Source organism: Castanea sativa, chromosome 3 (genome assembly GCF_040712315.1).
Source record: "Castanea sativa cultivar Marrone di Chiusa Pesio chromosome 3, ASM4071231v1".
Lineage (NCBI taxonomy): Eukaryota > Viridiplantae > Streptophyta > Magnoliopsida > Fagales > Fagaceae > Castanea > Castanea sativa.
In genome coordinates, this window is record NC_134015.1 from 46,681,623 (window position 1) to 46,702,587 (window position 20,965).

Here is a 20,965-nt window from a genome sequence, read left to right on the forward strand (position 1 = left end):
ATTTAATTAAAATTAATAAATTAATTTTTTAAAATATATACACTGACGTGGCATTATATATTGTGCAATTATATTATTTTTTTATTCCTCCGGCTACCACCTCAGCTATTTCCGTCGGTCAACCGACGGAAAGGATGAAAATAACATGCGTTAATTGGTTTAGGGACTATAAGTGGTAAAATTAAAAAATATGGACTAAAATGGAAAAACGTCAAAATATAGATATTAAAATTATTTTTTAAGAAAGTTGGATATCATTTTTATGAAAAATATAAAAAACTATCAAAAGAATCAATTACTTTTTAATTTTTCAATAAAAATTTTCTAAAAATATATTTTAAACTAATGCCCTTAAGGCATTAGTTAACTGTTCCTAATATCATCCCACTATCAACTGGTTTTTTCTAATACATAACCAAATTGTTGGTAAAATCAGGCCCAATGGCAAAAAAAAAAAAAAAAAAATCCAATATTTAATGGATAGGCCAACAAGAATCCAGTTAATTTAATAATGGACCCCTGGCCCAAAAAAAATAATGGACCCATAAAACTCGGGCCCAAAGCCCAAACTTAGCCCAAAAAAGTTTCCTCATTTCTTCTCCACTGCAAGACTAGGGTTTTGAACCTATTCGATCCACTTTCAGTAAAACCCAACAAAAACCCACACTTGCTACTTGCTAGTTCGGAATCGGAGACTTGGGAAAGGGAGGCCATTGCAAGAAGCAAGAACAATGGCGCTTCTTCAACATTTGGGGCGTTCAAAGAGCGTGGCCAAGAGGTCGAAGAAGTACTTAGAGGACGCACTTTACACAAGGCTCTTCAAGGAAGGTGGGTCTGAGTTGAGCGTCAGACACCAGCTCAACCAGTTCATCAAGACCCACAAGCGAGTTTACAAGTGGGAAGTCGGTGACACTCTCAGAAAGCTTCGCCAACGCAAGCTCTACTACCCTGCTCTCAAGGTTTGTGTTGAAAATTTTTGTCAATGGTTTCAATTCATTTGCTTATCTCTCTGTTTTATAAATTTACCCATTTCAATATTTGAGCCTTTAGGACTTGAATGGTTAGGAGTTGTGTGTTTTTGTGCAATTTGATATGAAGGGCTTGCTTTTTTATTTATTTGGAATATCAGCATTGCTGCATTTTGTTGTTTTTAGAATTCAAGCATGTTAAAATGTCTATATTCTAGTGTATCGAGAGTGGCTAAGGGCGTTTATCGGTCAAGTATGTTTATGAATTAGAGCACTGATAATGTAAGTAGCTTGAGGTGGTGACATATTGAAAGTTGAAACTATCTGATAGGAGATCGAATCTCGCCCTTCACATAACTTGGATTTCAATTGAAGGGGGGGAAATGGAGAATGGTTTCGTATATAGCGTTCAAATCTGCTTTTGAACATGGTCAAATTATAGATGGAGCTGGATGTTGTTCAAACACTTTAGATTGTTGGGAATTTGCTACCATTATGTATCCTTGTTCTTAGGCACTATGTTTAATAGTGTGCACAATCCTCTTAGGTCTTAGGTATGCAGATAGAAGGGAATTTGCTGTCCTAGCTGGCGAATTCCATATCCAATCACTCTGATATGTGATCAAAAGTGTGAGTAAATGTCTTTAGGGTTTATTTTTTTCGTGGAAAGAGTATTTTATGCCCATATTTATGGTTCAGCCATTATAAAGGCAATGTGATATAAACAGTATGAAAAGCCAATAACTTATTAGCAATGTTGCTCCAACTTTTAACTTTTAAAAGGCCTCTGCATTCAGGATGGGTGTGGTTTCTAAAAGCCTCAGTTATTGCCCTCGCACATGGTTAAATCCCATTTTTGATCCTATAAAGATCCAGCAATTACTCACTTATCATGAAATAAGTAAGATCCTGCAATTATCCTGTTTATTGGATTAAGTGGTTTAGCTGTGTATGTTTAGTGTTGCTCTTGGTTCCAACCCTTGTTTTCTTTTTTCTTTTTAAATTAAAATTTTATGGCCAGTATTCAGTTGATAATAGAAATTAATGCCCTTCCCCACCCCCTTCCTCATTTTTAGGCTTGTGCATTCAATCCGCCACCCCAATGGACCCAACAACTTGGATTGGTTTTTAGCGAGTTGATGGTTTTTGAAGTTTGTGATGGTTCAGGTTTTGGGTTGGCACTTGGAAAAATGTTCAATCAGATTAAATGGATTCAAGCCACAATATTAACAGTTGAAATTATATTTTTTAAAATTTGTTAGTATTTTTTTATATTGGATTTTGATGCTCAGTTTAGAATATGTTATGATCTGATCTGGCCTGACCCAACCCAATGTTGCATTTGCCTCTCTTCGTTTAATAAAATTACCCATTTTGCTTTTGCTATGGCATACAAATTAAGTTTTGCTAGATTTTTAATGGTTCACAGTTTTCTGGTTTTGAAGTTGTATGATTTTGTGCAATTTGATGTGAAGGACTTGATTTGCTCTGGGCATTATAGTTTTAATAGGATTTTCAGCATTGCTGGCTGTATTTTGCTTTATTTAGAATCTAAGAATGTTAAATTGTGTGAATACAAGAACAACCAAGCCTTAGTCCCAATTTTTTTGGGGCCGGCTATGGATTCTCAATAGATTAGTCAAAGTCGGTCACATATATTCTTTTTCGCTATTCTATTCTACCTGAAGTCATACTTTCTGTTACTATCTTAATTGACATGTCCTTTTTCTCTTTTTATTTTTTACTACTTATGTTATTTTGGTCTTCCTCTCTCTCTCTTCAACCTGAATCAACTGACTCTTTCTCACTAGTGTATTAATTGCTCTCTTCTGATGTCAAACTGTGTGAATTCTTATATATAAAATGGATGTATTCCTTATTTCTGTTAGCTCTTCCCTCTGATTTGTTTGTATTTGCTTCAAGTGCAGTGAGTTTACTATCGTAAACACATTTCACTTTTCTTATCAATAAACTTTTATTACCTATCAAAAAAGAAAGAAAGGTGTATTCCCTTTATTTTTATGTGTGACTTTTTGTGTAATCTGGGCTTGATTATTGATTATTGGAATCTTAATTGATTGTTATTATTTTTAAATACTACAGCTTTCAGAAACTATGGCTAAAAGGTGCATGAATAAGACGGTCAGTGATCAAGCTATACATCTAGATCTTGTTGCCAAAACACGAGGTATATCTGCTGCAGAAAATTATTTCATTGATCTTCCTGAATCATCAAAAAATCATCTTTGTTATGGTGCTCTCCTAAATTGTTACTGCAAGGAACTGATGACTGAAAAGGCCGAAGCTCTTATGGAAAAGATGAAGGAACTGAACCTTCCTTTAAGCTCCATGCCTTACAACAGCCTTATGACCCTCTACACAAAAACCGAGCAGCCAGAAAAGATCCCGGCCATCATACAAGAAATGAAGGCATCCCATATCATGTTTGATGCCTATACATACAATGTCTGGATGAGGGCTCTTGCTGCTGTCAATGATATTACTGGGGTTGAAAGGGTTATTGATGAGATGAAGAGGGATGGCCGAGTTGCTGGAGATTGGACAACGTATAGCAATTTAGCGTCAATATATGTTGGTGCTGGATTGTTTGAGAAGGCAGAAAAGGCACTCAAGGAATTGGAGAAGAGAAATGCCTGTAAAGATCTATCTGCTTACCAATTTCTAATTACGTTATATGGCCGAACAGGGAACTTGCTTGAAGTTTATCGGGTATGGCGTTCTTTGAGGTTGGCTTTTCCTAAAACTGCAAACATAAGCTATCTGAATATGATTCAGGCACTTGTTAACATAAAAGACTTACCAGGAGCAGAGAAGTGTTTCAGGGAGTGGGAATCTGGGTGCTCAATTTATGATATCCGTATAGCAAATGCTCTGATAGGAGGTTATGCAAAAGAGGGTTTGCTAGAGAAAGCTGAAGAGATCAAGGAGCGGGCTCGCAGGAGAGGGGCCAATCCTAATGCTAAAACCTGGGAGATCTTTTTGGTTTATTATATGAAAAAGCGGGAGTTAAAATTGGCAGTAGATTGTGTTGCCAATGCAATATCTATCGGTAGAGGGGATGGTAAGAAGTGGGTCCCATCATCTGTGGTTGTCAGCAGTTTGATGGGGCATTTTGAGCAAGAGAAGGATGTTGATGGTGCAGAAGGGTTTCTGGAGAATTTGAAGAAGGCTGTGGATAATCTAGGGGCCGAGGTTTTTGAATCACTGATAAGAACTTATGCAGCTGCTGGAAGGACAAGCCCTATAATACGGCGCCGGCTGAAAATGGAGAATGTTGAGGTGAATGAGGCTTGCAAGAAGTTGCTTGATACAATATGTGTTGAGTGAGTTTTGTTTTCTCTTCATTCTATTTTGGTTTGTAAAAGTGAGTTTGAATGGTTTCTACTTGCTATTATGTTTCGATAATAATGTTGCCTTCTTTTGTTTATTAATGTGAAGTGACACATGGATTAGCTGAGTTAGCTCAATCAAGAGTACCTTCCATGCATATATTGAAAAGGCATTACCTTTGTTATAACTTGATATTCAGAAGACATTTCAATTAACCTATTGTTAAAGGATTTAGATTTCACACTGGTCAAGGTAGATAGGATGTATGTTTAGTTGTATGGAATATGGTAAAGAGTGTGATGATATAAGCATAACCATTGCAGTCTTGTTCTTTCTATTCAAGCTACAGGAACATGTTAGACAAAGTCTTTACTGTTTTATTTATTTATTTATTTTTATGGCATTACTTAATGCTGAATTTAGAATGACAAATTGATGATGAAGGAGAAGAAACCTATGTTAATCTATTGTAACAATTTAATTTCCTACGTTTCTTTGTTTCAGCTAACCCACTTTTTGATGACTAGGGCTAAAGCCTGCATAATCAAGTCCTAGGGTTTTATCTCCCACATGGACCCAAATTGATGGGAGTGGAAACCCTGTGCTTGTAAACTGGGGTAGGGTATGCTTTCTCCCTACTCCGGATGGTAAAATTGTGGACTAGTAAAAGATTTGGCCATCACTGGACAAGTAAGCACAAATATATTGGAGCCTATAACTTCCAAATTGTTTGATTGCGGGTTGGAGGAATTGGGGGATGATGCTCCATTGGGTGAAAATTATAAATTTTTTTTGGAATGTGGATTGGGTTGGTGTCTGTAAACCTGAATGCGCACTGCCTAGATATTTTCTGGTTGAATTCCCAGCTGCTGTGTATTCCCACCAAGAAGGGGGCGGAACACAGGCTGAAGGCGGAAGCACAATATAATAATATGTTGAAAGCATGTAATAAGGTGATAGAACTGACCAAGCAGTATATAAACAAAGTAAGCAGTATATAAACAAAGTAATTTAAAATAATAATGAGGCAGTAGAACCAGCCAAGCAATATAATATAATCAAAGTAATTTAAAATAATGAGGCGGTACAACTAACCAAGCAGTATATTAAAGCAGTTAAAATAATATGAAACACAAAATTGAAAGTAGTTATTATTGAAAATAGATAATAATACTTACAGCAGTAGTAGTTACAGGATCACAAGGGTTCAACAATACAAAGCTTGAAACTAGTTCTAGTTACAAGATTCGTAGGGCAATAGGGAAATAGCGTAGTAGTGGGAATTCTGAAGAGAAAATCTAAAGGAAGAAGAGTTTTCCTAAAGAGAGCTCTAGAGAATTCTGAATCGAACTTAAGGGACATCCCCCTTGAATAGGCAAAAATGTAGTGAACAGTAACAGTACAATAAACAGTAACTGTGAATAGTAAAAGAACAGTGAATAGTAATTTTTCTTTTTTAGATCAGAACTGGCAGAAACACTTCAACCATTGCCTTTTTGGCGTTTTATGCCGAAAGAGATTAGGTAGCATCATGCAGAATCTCCTTTAGCAAAAGAAGTACCATTTGCAGGGAGCAGCAGTACAATAATTGGAACCTTTCACCAAGAGTAAATATTGTAGCAATTTGGCCGTTGTGCAGGCCAGACAATCAGTAGAGTATTAATTGACAGGGCATCAATACTAGTAGTGGCAAACAGTAAGAGCATAGCAGCATCAATCAGGGCATTTGTGCAAGCTAGACAAATAGTGAGAGTATCAATCAGTACTAGCAGCATCTGATGGATATCCTTCATAGGGATCTCCAAGGGAGTCATCATTGCATTCAAGTTCATGGTAAATAGCATACTGGTTGCAAAATCCACAGTATAGAAGTGGCTTATACACAAAATTTTTCCCTGGTGTAAGAAACCTTCTTGGATCATCATGACCAGCCCTTTGAATATTACGGACAGTTGAAACATAAGGTTTTATACCAAAAACATGAATTCTATCCGTGCTTCCTATGAAATGGTAGTCGTTCCATAAGTCTTGGATAACATCAAGAATTTGATTATTGAAATAATTTCTCCAGCAATTGGCAAGAGCATTAGAATATTTGTATGAAAGATAGGTATCTCCTTTATACCATGACCTTGGTGGGTAAAGCCATTAATGAGAACAAGATGTTTTGAAGGCTGAACATCCAACTAGTTATCTTTATCCCATTTTGGCAAAGTACTCCAGCATCTAATAGAAACAGAAGAACTATTGATTTTTGTGACAGCATTTTGAATTATTTGTGAAAATTGGCTAACTTGGTCATGACTCGTCAATTTTATGAGTTTGATGAAGCCAAATTCAAACATCTGGGAGAGCCAATAGGAATCTCTATCATCATCATCTGAACCATCTTCATAATTGACCAAAAGGCCAGGGAATGGGTGATTCACTTCATACACTCTGAGACTACTTCCAAAGTGTTCTTCCCATATTGACTGCATATAGATATCATTAATATCATCAGAATCAGCAGGATTTGGAATAGTGGTTGTAACAAGTAAATGCTGTTACAAAGATCAATAGCCCTTTTGTTTCTATTAGATGCTGGAGTACTCTGCCAAAATGGGATAAAAATAATTGGTTGGATGTCCAGCCTTCAAAGCATCTTGTTCACATTAATGGCTTTACTCACCAAGGTCAATGGTATGAAGGAGATACCTACCTTTCATTCAAATATCCTAATGCTCTTGCCAATTACTGGAGAAATTATTTCAATAATCAAATTCTTGATGTCATCCAAGACTTATGGAAAGATTACCATCTCATAGGAAGCACAGATAGAATTTATGTTTTTGGTATAAAACCTTATGTTTTTGTTGTCCGTCATCTCCAAAGGACTATATATATATATATATATATGTGTGTGTGTGTGTGTGTGTGTGTGTGTGTGTGTGTGTGTGTGTGTGTGTATGCCTCCTGTTGTTTTGCTCTTTTTTCAACATCTATAACATTTCCTTGATTTGATTATATGAATAGCACACAAAGAAAGTAAATTCATGTTTTTTCACTATATTCTGAATAATTTTATGCCATCAGAATTTCGAAGTGCCATGTCCTGCTTATTGTGATACAGTGCTGGTGTGATAAACGCTTATTTTAGTATATCTATACTGTTCTGTCACAATACTGAATTATTTTGGGTATAGGTCCTCATCCTGGTAATGCTTTGAAAAATATGTAAACTATCTTTGTTTCCTTTTTTTTTTTTTTTGTTGAACGTATGGAATAACTTTTGTTTGTTGTTTAGTCTTCTTTTTAGTTCTTATCCTGCAGTTGAAATTCTGCTGTGCAATTTTATTTGTCAAAAAAAGAAAAAATCTTCTGTGCAATTTGAATCGGTTTGTTTTATATAAATATCAATAATAATAAGAACAAAGACATAGTTCCAAAACTTTGAGTTCGACTATAGATCCTCAATAGACTAATTGGGGTTTGTCACATTAATAATTCTCTGCCATTTTTTCATAATCCAAACCATACTCAGTTATTTTCTTAATTAATATGTCATTTTTACTGCTTCTATTAGTGTTATTCCTTGGAGATGCTTAGAACAATTTGGTTCCATTGTCTGATCCAAATCACGAATCTCTCTCTGGACAGTAGTAGCTATTTTTAAGAAATATTCCTTTCTTCTATGCTGCCTAGCAATTGTTGGAAAATCTCAACCTAGAAATAAGAACTTGAATAGTGTGGCCCATATTTTAGGTCAATGGGTTTATTGTTGTTATCGGGTTGGGCCTATACCAATAATCATAGACAATTAGACCTTCCAGATTCGGTACTTTTTATTTGGTTGGAGGAGAAAAAGACTCCAAAACTCTAATCCAACTATTGAGTATTGAGTGGTTGGTTTGTGCTTCAATTTGGATTGAAAGTTTATGACTATATCTCGAATAATTTCAAAATATAAATATTTAGTCTAAAACTACCCTTAAAAAAAATGATATAGTCCAATAGCTTTAGTACCCACATCAATTCTTTTTTAGAGAATTGAGAAGCAGTAAGTCTATAGGTTCTGCCCTCACTATCGAGGGCTATCAAATCCTCCACCAGATGCGGTGGGTGGGTTATCAAATACAACAAAAGTACTAGTAATAGAAACATTGAGTCTGCCAAGAGCCACACATCGGTTTGCTGCGTGATACGTGTGATCTACTTGGTTGCTAGCTCCTTAAAAAAAAAAAAAACTTGGTTGTTAGGGAAGGTCTTCAAGAGGTTCTTGTAATCAGATAACAAAGGTTCTAGTGATTGGTTGTCGAGATGAGCCACAATTAAGGCATCTAACTCAACAATCAGGTTAGAGATATTTAAGTCCCTAGCTAATGATAGGCCATCTTAGAGAGCCCCCAATTATGCAATTATACTAGTCAAGTGTTTGGAATTTTTGGGGAAACCTTTGATCCACTCGCCAATGTTGTTCCTCAACAGCCCATCTCCACCTAATTTATCAGGATTCCCAAAGGATGACCATCATGTGTTAAGTTTAAACCACCCACCCTGAGGTCTACTCCACGAAACTGGAATACAGGTCTTATTTGATGTGAGCATTGGGCTCATATACCAAATGCACAAAAAAAAAAAAAAAACTGCTCATTTTTTAACACAAGCATCAACAACTTTTGGTTCTATAACTCCATTACGTAATATGTAGGAATTCCAGTGTAGCCAAAGTTGCCAGAGTCTCGTAGAATATAAGACATTCCACAACAGTCCAGTTTTGTTGTAAGTGCTGTTGGAAACGACATTAGAATGTATCCATTCCATCATCAAGAGAGAGTTTTCCATTTCTTGTGGACCACGGTTGTGGTATAACAAGGTTGGACCACCTCAGTCACATCCTTAGAATTTAGATTTATTAGGAAAAAGTTAATGAATATTCTAAGGGTATTAATTTAAGATATATTTTTAGAAATTTTTTACGAAAAAAGAAATTAATTTTTTTGATGCTTATTTATATCTCTCATAAAAATTGTATTAAATTTTTTCTTAAAATAATTAATTACCCTAAAGACACCCATTAAATGGTTTATCTCACAAAAAAAAATGTTTGTGGTGATATAAATAAAGTCATGAAAAAAAAATATCGATTTATTATATCTCTTTGCATATAATGGATTTGGTTGGACGTGCTTGCTTCCGTTTTAGCTCTAAAAATATTTTTTCTTTATTTTTTTTTATAAAAAAATATCCTTGGTTGGCTTGTCTAAAGAAGAGGAAAACTATATATATATATATATATATATATATATATATAGAGAGAGAGAGAGAGAGAGAGAGAGAGAGAGAGAGAGAGAGGTTATGTTTCACAATTTCAGTCAAAAGAAAAGACTAATGAATTCTGAGTCTCTGACTTGGGGCTTGGGGTATGGTCGTATGGACCTGAACGAGTAGCCTGCCAGACAGCCATCATTTCAGTAAAAGGACGTATGGAGTAATTTGCGTTGAAGACACACTAAGGACTTGCGGGATAATTCATTGAAGAAGAATTAAAGAAATGTTAATCCTACTACTGTTTCTCTTTTGATTTCCACATATGTTTCACTTTCACCACACACTAATGACTTGTGGAATAATTCAGTTAAAAAAAAAAAAAAAACTTGTTGGATAAAAAAGTCATGAGCAAACCGTGTCAATCAGTGTATAAGAAAAAGCACACATTGATCGAGTAATCGTTTTTCATATGGAAGACTTAAGGAAGTCCTAGAATTGGCTTGTCAAAGAAGGACAGAAAAAGAGTATAAACCAATGTTAATACTTAATATTATCTGTCCTTTGATTTCTTGTATATCACAGTTTCAGCCAAGGCTTGAGCAATTGCCTTGCCCCACATCCAGCGTATCTGAGAAAGGACTTGATATTATTGAGTTCTCGTAATCAACACTACGGTTGGCTTGTCATTGTAAATAGTATTCACTCAAAGTCCTGCCAATTTAGACTTTGTACACAGCTTTCAAATTCTAATTGAGTATTAAGCTCGGACACAGGTACGACTATAGACATGAATATGGATACTGATATAGATACGGATACGACAGGGTGACATGAACAGATTTTAAAAAATTATAACTTTTTTTAAAAATTATAATATGAAATGGTTAATATGACACCAATATAACACGAACACGGTATAGATATAAGTCATATGACACGAGTATAGCCATCTTAAATAAAATGTCCGAATTCACACAAATAGGTATCACAAAAAGATACTGCAGACACTGATTTAATGCTATTGTAGTAGGGTCCACAGAGTGATGACTGATGAATATAATTCTAAGGTCTAAGGTGCTCACTGTTCCTATCACAAACAATTGAACTGGTTTGTGTCAATTAAAAGCTCCCAATGTGTATGATTGTCACTCATCTGTAATGGTTGGTGGGTTCATTTAATAGGTATCGTAAGAGCAATACTTGGGAAGTTGGGAACACATCATAAACAACTATTGATGGGTGCAATACAGAAAGAAAAAACACCCACATTTTATGGTTGGTCCATTGGACTTTTCTTTTTGATCCACTCCCTACGCATTCGCTTATGCTTCAAGTATAACTTAGATCTTATTATAGACTTATAGTATATCTGACTTCTATAATATCTGATGCACCGACTTAGAGTCAAAGTCAACTCCATCTCTCTGAAATGCACATTGGTTCAGGCCTGCAAGAATGGCTTTAATTTAGCTTCAGTTTGACATTATTGATTCATGATTGCTTGCCTAGACAAGAATCTTTGTAGACCATGCTGGTTTTCCTTCACCCTTTTTAGAAGTGAAGACAGGTTTTATAGTGCTGGTTAAGATTTGAATGCGTCTAAACATTGCTGATGATGTTTTATCTTTGTCTTTTTCATTACAGAAAATGATTTCCATTGTAATTTAGAAGGTTAAACTAGCCGAAAATCCACAAGTTGACTCATACCTAAGGAGTGAAAAAGCTGAAAAGATGTAGCATGAGAAAAGATATAGTTGTGCTCAGAGGCGGAATTAGGATTTTATGAATGAGGCCAAAAGTATAACAAATACAAAATTCAACTAATTTAATTGAGTCATTCAAGAAATATGAAGTGTTGGGGGGCTAACCATATTCCTTTTATAAAGTTTAGATAAATTTAACGGTACAAGTGTAAAATTTGAGAAGTTTTGGAGGCCAACTATATATATTTTGAAAATTTTTCAAAAAACTAGGGGTAATTTTATAAAATTTGAGAAGTTTGGGGGGCCATCCCCCTTCCAAGTAGTTCTGCCGGAGGTTGTGCTTATTAAAGAATAGATTCATTCAAATCGATCTAACTTGATTAGACATGTCTATGCATAATAGTATAAGAGAAAAACTTTGCAAATCAAACTCCAAAAATTACTCGTATTAATAATAAGTCTATTTAAACTTGTATAAATTTATATTGTTATTACACCGAACATGCCAATATACATGATTACTAATTTACTATTTACATGCAAATATATTTTTAAAATTTTTTTTATACATATATGCCGAGAGAGAGAGAGAGAGAGAGAGAGAGAGAGAGAGAGAGAGAGAGAGAGAGTAATACAAAATAATAAAAAAGAAATATTTTAATAAAATGTAGTATAAAATAGATAATCTGAAGTAAGTGTTTTTGAAAAGTGGTGTGTAATAGAAAAAGTAAGTCCTATGCTAAAATTGACAGAATTTTTTACACAAGCTAATACGAATGCTCTTAAAAATGTATATGAATTCAGTTTAATTGGATGGATTTAGAAAATTCACATCAAGAATCTTTAAACTATTCTATTTTACTATTTCAAAAACTACTTTATTAATTATATCATACAATTTTACAATACACCTAGCATTTCATTTCTTATTTATTTCATCTATTCATTAAAATATTAATTTCACCGACTCTTTCTCTCTCTTTCTCTTCTTAAAAAAATAATTAAAAATACCCACCCACCATCACTAGGGAAAAAAACAATATAATTCTCAAAAAAAAAAGTTGCTACAATGTCATCATAAAAATAGGATGGCACTGTAGCATAATTGTAAAATTTTTTACAATTGGAAGACTTTGCAAGATTGGATAATGGGGAGTTTTTAGGTATTGATGCTAGATATTACTAACATATGACATATATAATACCAATGTAAATGCTCTCATTTGCCTTTTATAAAACTCTCTTCAAGGACAAGGTTTTACATAAAGGGCAAAAGATGGAATAGATTCTATCGGTTCATTTTGCACTCTTAAGAGGAAACATGATAGAATAATGACTATTTATCTACGAGTAATTCTAGAATCATAAATTATTCCACAATATTTTTGTCACAATTTTGACGTGACATACTGTGAGTAGTTAAACTATCACTTACACATGAAATCACAATTTTTTCTTTACCAATCATATTCTGTCACGTCACAGTTATGACAAGAAGTTGTGAAAAATTATGTGGTTCAAGGCTTTTCCTTTATCTATAGAATTAAGAAGAAAATACCGAGTCTAAGTTTTAAGTGCTTTGACAGTATATTAATACAAATTCCCGTTGTAAGACAGTACATATCTCAGTTTCATAATGTTGAAACATTTAAAGATTGAACAATAAGAAGAGAAAACGTGGACTTCAAGAAAAAGATAATAGCTGGCAATCGTGTACATAAACAAATATATACAAATTCATGTGGGAACGCATTGCAAGGATTGGATAAATGGCGTAATAATAAGAGATGGGGTATTGTGTTATAGTAGTAATAATTATGGTCAATTGTCTTTGGGGCTCAAAGTGAGATACACTGTATCTACTACTACTATTTTTTAATGTATTATTCGTAATGACATTAATTATCTCTAAGTTTCTATCTTATATTCAAAGGAAAGCATGCTTACTTTGGTATTATTAGCATATTAAAAAGTGTGTGTGTGGGGGAAACTAATTATTTATGCTAGCTAAGTAAGTTTCATATTTCATCCAGCTGGGTCCACAATTCCACATGCTAATCATAAATGTAGCTACATACTTATGATAGCTCAATCTTAGGTTTACGAGAGACGTGTCTCCCTATTTAAAAAAGAATAGGGAATTTATTTATTTATAATTTTGTAAAAATTGCACATTAGATAACATTTATGAAAGTTTCAGAGCAGGGAACAGGTAGCAACTACATGCCTGAAAAACAGTCACCGACTCATCTCTCCAAAGTCCAAATTCCAATTATAAAGAGAGTGATTAATTTTGTGTGGGACCTATGGCTTTCATCAAGGGCAGGCATGCAGGCATTTAATTTGTGAAGGATTAATGTGACTACAAAGATAGTAGTTATTAGGTTTTGGTAAATTGAATGGTCCCCTATTTTGTAAAATTGAATTAATACCAATTTTCCATTCTCAAAGTTTTTTCTAATAAGGGGAGATCATGCGGTTAGTTTTAGTTAACTCACTTGGTAAAATTTCTGATAATTGAATAAGAGATCTACGATTCAAACCCCGCTTATACCAAAAATCGATTGATGTCTTGATTTGATGATAAAAAGTAAAATTACATAAACGGACGTTATAGGTTGAAACTTTATTTTGAAAAAAAAGAGAGAGGTCATGTCATGGATTAAAATTTTTGAACTTGGTTAATGGATACTTTTAAAGCATTTATTAATAGAGTATTTTTTTTTAAATTAATACAATTTTCATGAGAAATATATAAAAGTTATTAAAAAAGTTAGTTATTTTATTTTATTTTATTTTTTTTCATAATTTTTTTTTAAAAAATATTGCTTAAACTAGTGCTTTTAGAGTGTCCGTTAAATTTTTTCCTAAATTTTTTAACCAATAATTTGGGTATCTTGAAAGAATACTCATTGTAATTATCTAGTATACGGAACATGGGATATATACTCAACTAAATATCATATGAAGATTAATTTTTTATTTGATGTCATACGAGGATTAATTAAGTGCTCTAAAAAGTCATGGATATCCACATATTAAAAAAAAAAAAAAGGGGGATGGAAATCACAAACCACAGTATATTCACTATTTCTTTTTCCAAATTTACACAAGTCCCTAAAGGCGGTATAATTAATGAATCACCTGTTAGTAAGAGAAGGAAAAAAGAAAAAAGGATGACAAAGAAAAAAATGGATTAACAAAGTAAACATATTATACTTTATACCCCAAGCTCACCGAATGATCTCGAGAAGAAACCCAAATAACCCAATTTAATAATAAAAGAAAAAAAAAAAAACAAAGTAACTTTCCACCTTTGTACCAATCCCATTAGGGACACCTCACATTTCTTCCAGGTCCACCATAGTAAAAGTAATTCCCCCAAACACTATTTATTCCTCCTTGTATATCATAGCAATTGGGATGATCTGCTAGGACTCTTAGGTTTGATAATGGAATCAAGTTATTATCCCAATCAACAACTTGCAAATTTCGAAAATAAGATGCTTTTCCAAAACCCTCTCCTGCAAAATGTCCACTGCCCATTTGTGTTGAAGTGTGAAAACCAGATGGCCTAGAATTCACAGTTTCTCCTCCAAATTGTACCATGCTTGCATGACTTTGTAGATGAGTGAACAAGAAAGATGGCCAGTACCCAACCAGAATTCCGGATCCGAATTCTAGCCACCAATTTCCATGCTTCGGATCCTACACAACATTATCGAAATCATTCCATTAGAGAAAAAAAAAAAAAAAAAGGAAAGAAAGAGAGAATAAAACAACATAGGTATAATTCTTTAGGTATTATATCTTAGATTTCTTAATTAAATTTAATCTTGTGGTCGCGTTGAATAAATGATCGCATAGTTAAATATAATTCTTTTTTAACAAAGATAATATTGTTTTTAATGTATTGATGAATACAATCAATCATAGTTCAATGGATAATCTTAATATACAACAAGATGAGGAATTGTAAGTAGGTTTTATTCAAAACTAAAAGTTGTAAAAAAAAAAAAACCAATGAGAAAACTGGTTATTCTTTAAGCCACTAAGTTCATGCTTGAAGTTTTTATTTGTGGGGAAATTTGTCATATTAATGATAAAAGGTGCATGCTATAGGAACAAGAAGATCTTTTGCTTGGAAAAGAAGAGAATCTTGCAAGACATAAAAAAGCACAATGGAACATTGGGATTACAATTTATTAGTATTTGAGATTATCAGCACACGTATGATGACTATAGTATAGTGGGATGTTGCACATTTTCACTTGAAATATGAGCTATTCCTAATGTTCATATCTTCATGCGTGGTATTATTATTATATTTTGAATTTTTTTGATTTTATAATTACTCAGTCCAACAATATTACAGACACACCAAATTCTACATTTAATTTCATTCCTTACTAAAGTAAGCGATTTTAAGTTGTGAAAAAAAAGAGGAAAATATGAAAAAGTGGGGGCAAAATATATCCATTACTCATAATGGACCACTTGATTTCACAGTAAAATTGATGTATTCCTAGATTTCTTCTACTTTTAAGTTTGTGTATGAAATTAACCTTCTTCAATGGACAAGTTGGAATTTCGAAAGTTCTAGAGGTGATTGACCATCAAATCTAAGGACTTTTCTGGGCTAAGAAAGTATTTAGATCAAATGGTCCAACGCAAATCTAACGTTAAATATTTTTATATTTTGGTGGAGCCAAGAGATTCATGGCCGTGGATGCTTTGTCATCCTACACACCTAACATTCTTTAGACTCTTCTTCATTTGTCGTATGTAGGTCATATGATTGCAAGTTTTACCTTAAACAAATAACGGCCAAACCCGCCATGACCTCAACTATGAAAAACATAACATTAAAAAAAAAAAGTTGCTATATCTATTTCCATTTTTTTTTACCCTATTTCTATTTTAAAACTAAGGTACAACCTATTCATGCCATTCCTTTTGTGTTTGATTGTTTTCTCATGAGCAAAAAAAGAAAAAAAAGAAGAAGCTAAAACAAAGAAATAAAAAATTGATTTCGGCAACCAAACCAAGGTTTTTATATATATATTTTGGTGGTGAAGTTTAATTTACCTTCCAAACCAATAGGCTAATATCGAATTGTCCACCATTGTATGAGGAAGTGGGAGAAATTGCAGCCCCAATTGCAATTCTATTGTTAGTCTGAACGAAGCCAGAGCATAATAAATTGTAACACCCGGTTGCTTGATAAGCATCAGTCTGTAAATTGATAAATTAATAAGTACCTTACTATTATTTGTGAAATTAATTTCAAAGCATTAGATATATTGCAATTTTTTTCTCAAATGAAGGAAATTTTATTACTTACAGTCCAATAAGTAAAGAACCTAGGATAGTTGTCCCCATACAGCTCTGGGCTAACCTGCACAAAATAAAATGAATTAAAGAAAATGAGAGGTGGTTGAACAGTGATAACCACTTTAAATGTGAAAGCAGATATTGGTATTTAATGTGTTGAAATTCTTAGCAAACATGATATTGCTTGTCTGAGTGTAGCTTTCTCAAATCTATAGATATTAATTCATTCTCAAAAAAAAAAAAAAAAGTTTTTGATATTACTATAGATATTAATATGACAGAGATATTACTAATTTTATTTAATAATTTTTTAAAAATTGATGTATTAACTTTTAAATACAACACAACAAATTTATTAAAATTTTTTATATGATTGCTGTTACATTTATTCTTGTATCTATTTGTATATATTCTATAGTAGTAAAACTGATAATAATTTTAGCATTTTCCTTATCTATAAAAAAGTTTCAAAGCAAGTTGTACAAGTAGGATTGAATATACACACACCTCATAAGAGATTTTCCAATCGGCAAACTTCATATTATACTTCAATGACTGGAAATAAACAATTTTTTTTTTTCCTTTTTTAAATTTATTTATTAGTCAAACCTTAAAAAATATCCATTCTATTGTGATTGTGACGTGTGAGTAGCATCCAGCTAAGACAAGTATAGTAAAAAGTGTAACATTTGACTATTAATGGTTAGGAATTATAAACTTTTCTGAGAGAAAATGATATGAGGGAATAGAAGCATATATATGCATGTACCTGCCAACCAGCTTCAATGGTGTTAAGGTCATCGCCAAATGAACCAGAGATGACCCACATTTGAGACAAACTGAATTCATATTGATTAGCCACACGAGGTGCCCACACATTTATGCTAGCTTTTGCTCCATAATACTGATCTCCACTCACATACCCAACCGCATGCTGAAACCCACAAATTTAAATGAGAAAGGAACAGTAACAATGCCATAATTTCAAAACTAATTTATTACTTTAAGTTGCTTCATTTTCATGGTTTCTGAAACCTTTAAGTTTGTTGACTTATTCTTGATGGTACAGTACATACGTCTTCTTTTAACCTTTTTTTTTTTTTAAGAAAAAAATTCTTATTCTGTTCGAATAAATTCAATATTTAATCTTCAACATAGACAAATTTATTTCTCAATTATTTGTTGCAAGTTAATAAAATCAAGATTATAACTTAAAAAGTGAGACTCCAAAAAAATTATATATAAGCAAATAAGCTAATGAGATACGGAAAAAAGATAATCCAAACACCATTTATGTTTGATGAGTGAAATGAAGGAAACCCCACAATCATATATATATTTTTTGGTTTATTCTGCTTACATAGGAAAGCATCAGTGATCAGACACATTATTGTCATGATCTGGGTTATGTTTTGTTCAAAATTCTCCGGAAGAGTTTGTTGTAAAGAGAACAGAGGGAATAAAATATGTTTATCAGTGACTTCAATTTCATATAAAAAAGAACAAATTAAAAAAACAAAAAAGCAGATTTTTGTCCCACTTTATTCTTTGTTCAACAAGTTTATTAATAAAGCTGTTGTCTTTAAGAACAAGGATAAGAAAAAGATAAAAAAAGAAAACTAAAGTTGCAATATGAAGAATATTTGTTTCAGTTTGATCATAATTTTGTGACACTTTCCTCTTATCAATTTGGGTAATTGCTAATAATTGCACTATACCTCATGGCCATTGCTGCTGGAGTCTCTTCTAACATGTCTTCTTGGTTTCCTTCCAAATCTTCTGACAGAACTAGCTCTTAACATATCTTCTTCTGTAGTTCTTCTGATTGGAACTGTTCCTTCTGGACATGACTCCCCAGAAAGTCTCCATAACTGAACGTTTTCTTCTAACATGCCTGATGGGCTATGGCCTTTTGGTCTATCCGGTGGATCCTATAAATTTAAGCAAAGAAATTCACACTCTGATTAGTTTGAATTCACTAGCTTGGCTCCAAAATATGAGTTATGAAAACCTTCAAATAAATTGCCAAAAGTAAAGTTAAACTTACCAATGGTTTTTGACCTTTGAGTTGAGGGTGATCAAAAGCTGGTTGTAGATGAGACACAACGCAATCTATTATATCACCGTCAGGGCTCTGCAGCAACAAAAAACAAGAACATTTAAGTCCAAAACGAGTTTAAGAAAAAACAGAACAAAAACAGAGGAAGTGAAGGTTTAGTCCTATAAAGAAAAACAGCATTAATAGAGACATAAGTGTCAAATACATGCCTGAATTGTCTTCACAGCAGGCTTGTTGATCTTGCTGAGACGAGCTGCTATTATTTTGAGCTTTTTCAACTCTTCGTTTGGCCGGAAAGTTTGGTTGGACCCACGGTCTTCAATTGTTTCCAATGAATGTACCGGACAAACCAAAGAAAAAACAAGAAGAAACCAAACAAAAATGGGAATGATTGGGGAGATCCTACACCAACTAGATGCCATGTTTGAGAGATTTCCTTGTGCTGTCGTTTCTTTTGCAATTTCCGTTTGTGTTTGTGCACATTGGTGTTGTCTTCTTCTGTGTTCAAAATGATGCCATTTACTCCTAGATTTTCTCCATGAAGACACACCTCCCAGCAAATCCATCCAAGGCTAAAAATGACTATTCTAGGAGAACCCAATTTACTCTCTCACCATTTCCAAAGCTTTGGAGACCCCAGGATAACGAAAACAAAGTTCTATTCTATTTCTATTCTATTCTATTCTCTCTCCCTTTCTCTCTTTCTCTCTCTCTCTTGCTTCACACACCTTCTAATACCTTGGTTTTATGTTCTGACAACTTGAACTCCCAGGCGTGAGTTGATTAAAAAACACACACAAATGGGTTGGGTTTTCTTAAAGTTTTACCCATGTGGGCAAGGAGTTATAAATAGTTTGGTAGTGATGAAATCATGCTCTATTTTTTAAATTCGAAAAAAAGAAAATTGAGGAGAGAGAAAAATCCGGGGGGGTTTGAGAGGTTGTGTTTCCAGTCTCCAATACAAAGACTGAAACTTTACCTTTTGTGTTAATTTTATAGGGGAAAATGGTACTGATATCTGTTATTCTTTACTTTGGCTATGAGGACAGATAGGAATTACACTTGATTCTGGGTTTCCAAAGTTCTTTGCTTTAGGGCCTCTCTTTCTCGCTTCCCTAGATGTTCTTTGTGTCAGCTAGTCTGTTTTTGTTATTTCTCATTTACAATTATGGTTTAACAAATTAAAATTTGCCCACATTGACACATTCAGCAAAAAAAAAAAATTAAAGCATGCCGACTTTGGTTTTCTACAAATTGTTATGGTAAATTTTTTGATTTTTACTTTTTGGGGTTTGGATAATTAGAAAAAGGAAATAATGTGCTATCATGATACTACAGTAATTAACTTGCTGATGGGTGAAGATTTGGACATTTGTTGGGTTGACCACCAAGCTAGTCACAAATCAATATGGAGTCGGCACTTCCTACGGTTGTAATTTCTGACTTAATCTAAGTTTCTCTTAAGTACCATACCTTTTTGAGCAGTCATTTTCTTATTGTGAGCCAATTTTGTTAGTGTGTTGGGCCTGCTGTGTTGGCACGCGCATCTGGTTTTGTGCACTTCTTTGCATGCCTATGCACACACCCATGCATCAGTTGCTTAATCTTTCATTTTGCAATTGATTAATGGTTATTGGTAATGGTACATGAAGTTCCACTATGCATTTTTCTTTTATTCTTTGCACAATTCGTTTAATTACATGGTGTAGAAGAATTAGAACCAATATATTTTGCTCGGAGCATTTTTTCCCCCCAAAACTTGTTTTTTGGATTTATTGGTTATTTTAAAAGAAAGAAAAAGGAATGTACGCATGCTTTCGAAAATCAAAATGATCAAAGAACTAAAACTAAATAAGGTTCTCCATTTTTGATCGATTTTTTCTCGAATTTAGAGGTTTTTACCGAACCAAATTAAGGACTAGTATTCAGTTGAATAGACCGATCTGATCTAGTCTATTTTTTAACCCAAAAAAAAAAAAAAACCATGGATGTATGTTAATTATGCAATAATAGTGTCTATATCAAATTATATATAATACAAGTTTACCAAATAGTAGGGGGCCGACTGTAGAGTATCTCAAATAAGGTCAAAACAACATAAAATAGTAACACGAAATATATAAGTAGACTCCAAAAGATACCCACCCATAGCCATTAGCTCTAGGTGCGCTTACAGGTGGAGTTGAGTTGGGTTGAGCTCAGCCCGGCACTTGACCCAACCATGTCGAATGAAGAAGGAAGTACCTATTAGCGATCAAGGAGAACTGGCCCCTTGAGTGTTTGAAAGTCCATTTGAGCAG

The 20,965-nt window shown here is 33.5% G+C and overlaps 2 protein-coding genes across 2 annotated transcripts; one reads left to right on the forward strand and one right to left on the reverse strand.

Moving 5' to 3' along the window:
* The first annotated feature begins 621 nt into the window (after positions 1-621).
* On the forward strand, positions 622-4,456 carry LOC142627268 (large ribosomal subunit protein mL101 (rPPR4)). Its single transcript, XM_075801091.1, has 2 exons — positions 622-959; positions 3,072-4,456. Exons 1-2 carry the CDS (start codon positions 732-734, stop codon positions 4,314-4,316), a joined length of 1,473 nt encoding a protein of 490 aa, XP_075657206.1. The 5' UTR covers positions 622-731; the 3' UTR covers positions 4,317-4,456.
* Positions 4,457-14,332: 9,876 nt separating this feature from the next.
* On the reverse strand, positions 14,333-19,482 carry LOC142627365 (protein neprosin-like). The gene is made up of 7 exons (XM_075801209.1): positions 18,875-19,482; positions 18,654-18,740; positions 18,325-18,537; positions 17,376-17,540; positions 16,617-16,670; positions 16,361-16,507; positions 14,333-14,980 (listed from the first exon to the last, which is right to left on the reverse strand). The coding sequence occupies exons 1-7, from the start codon at positions 19,229-19,231 to the stop codon at positions 14,603-14,605; spliced, it is 1,401 nt and encodes a 466-aa protein (XP_075657324.1). The 5' UTR covers positions 19,232-19,482; the 3' UTR covers positions 14,333-14,602.
* Positions 19,483-20,965: the final 1,483 nt, after the last annotated feature.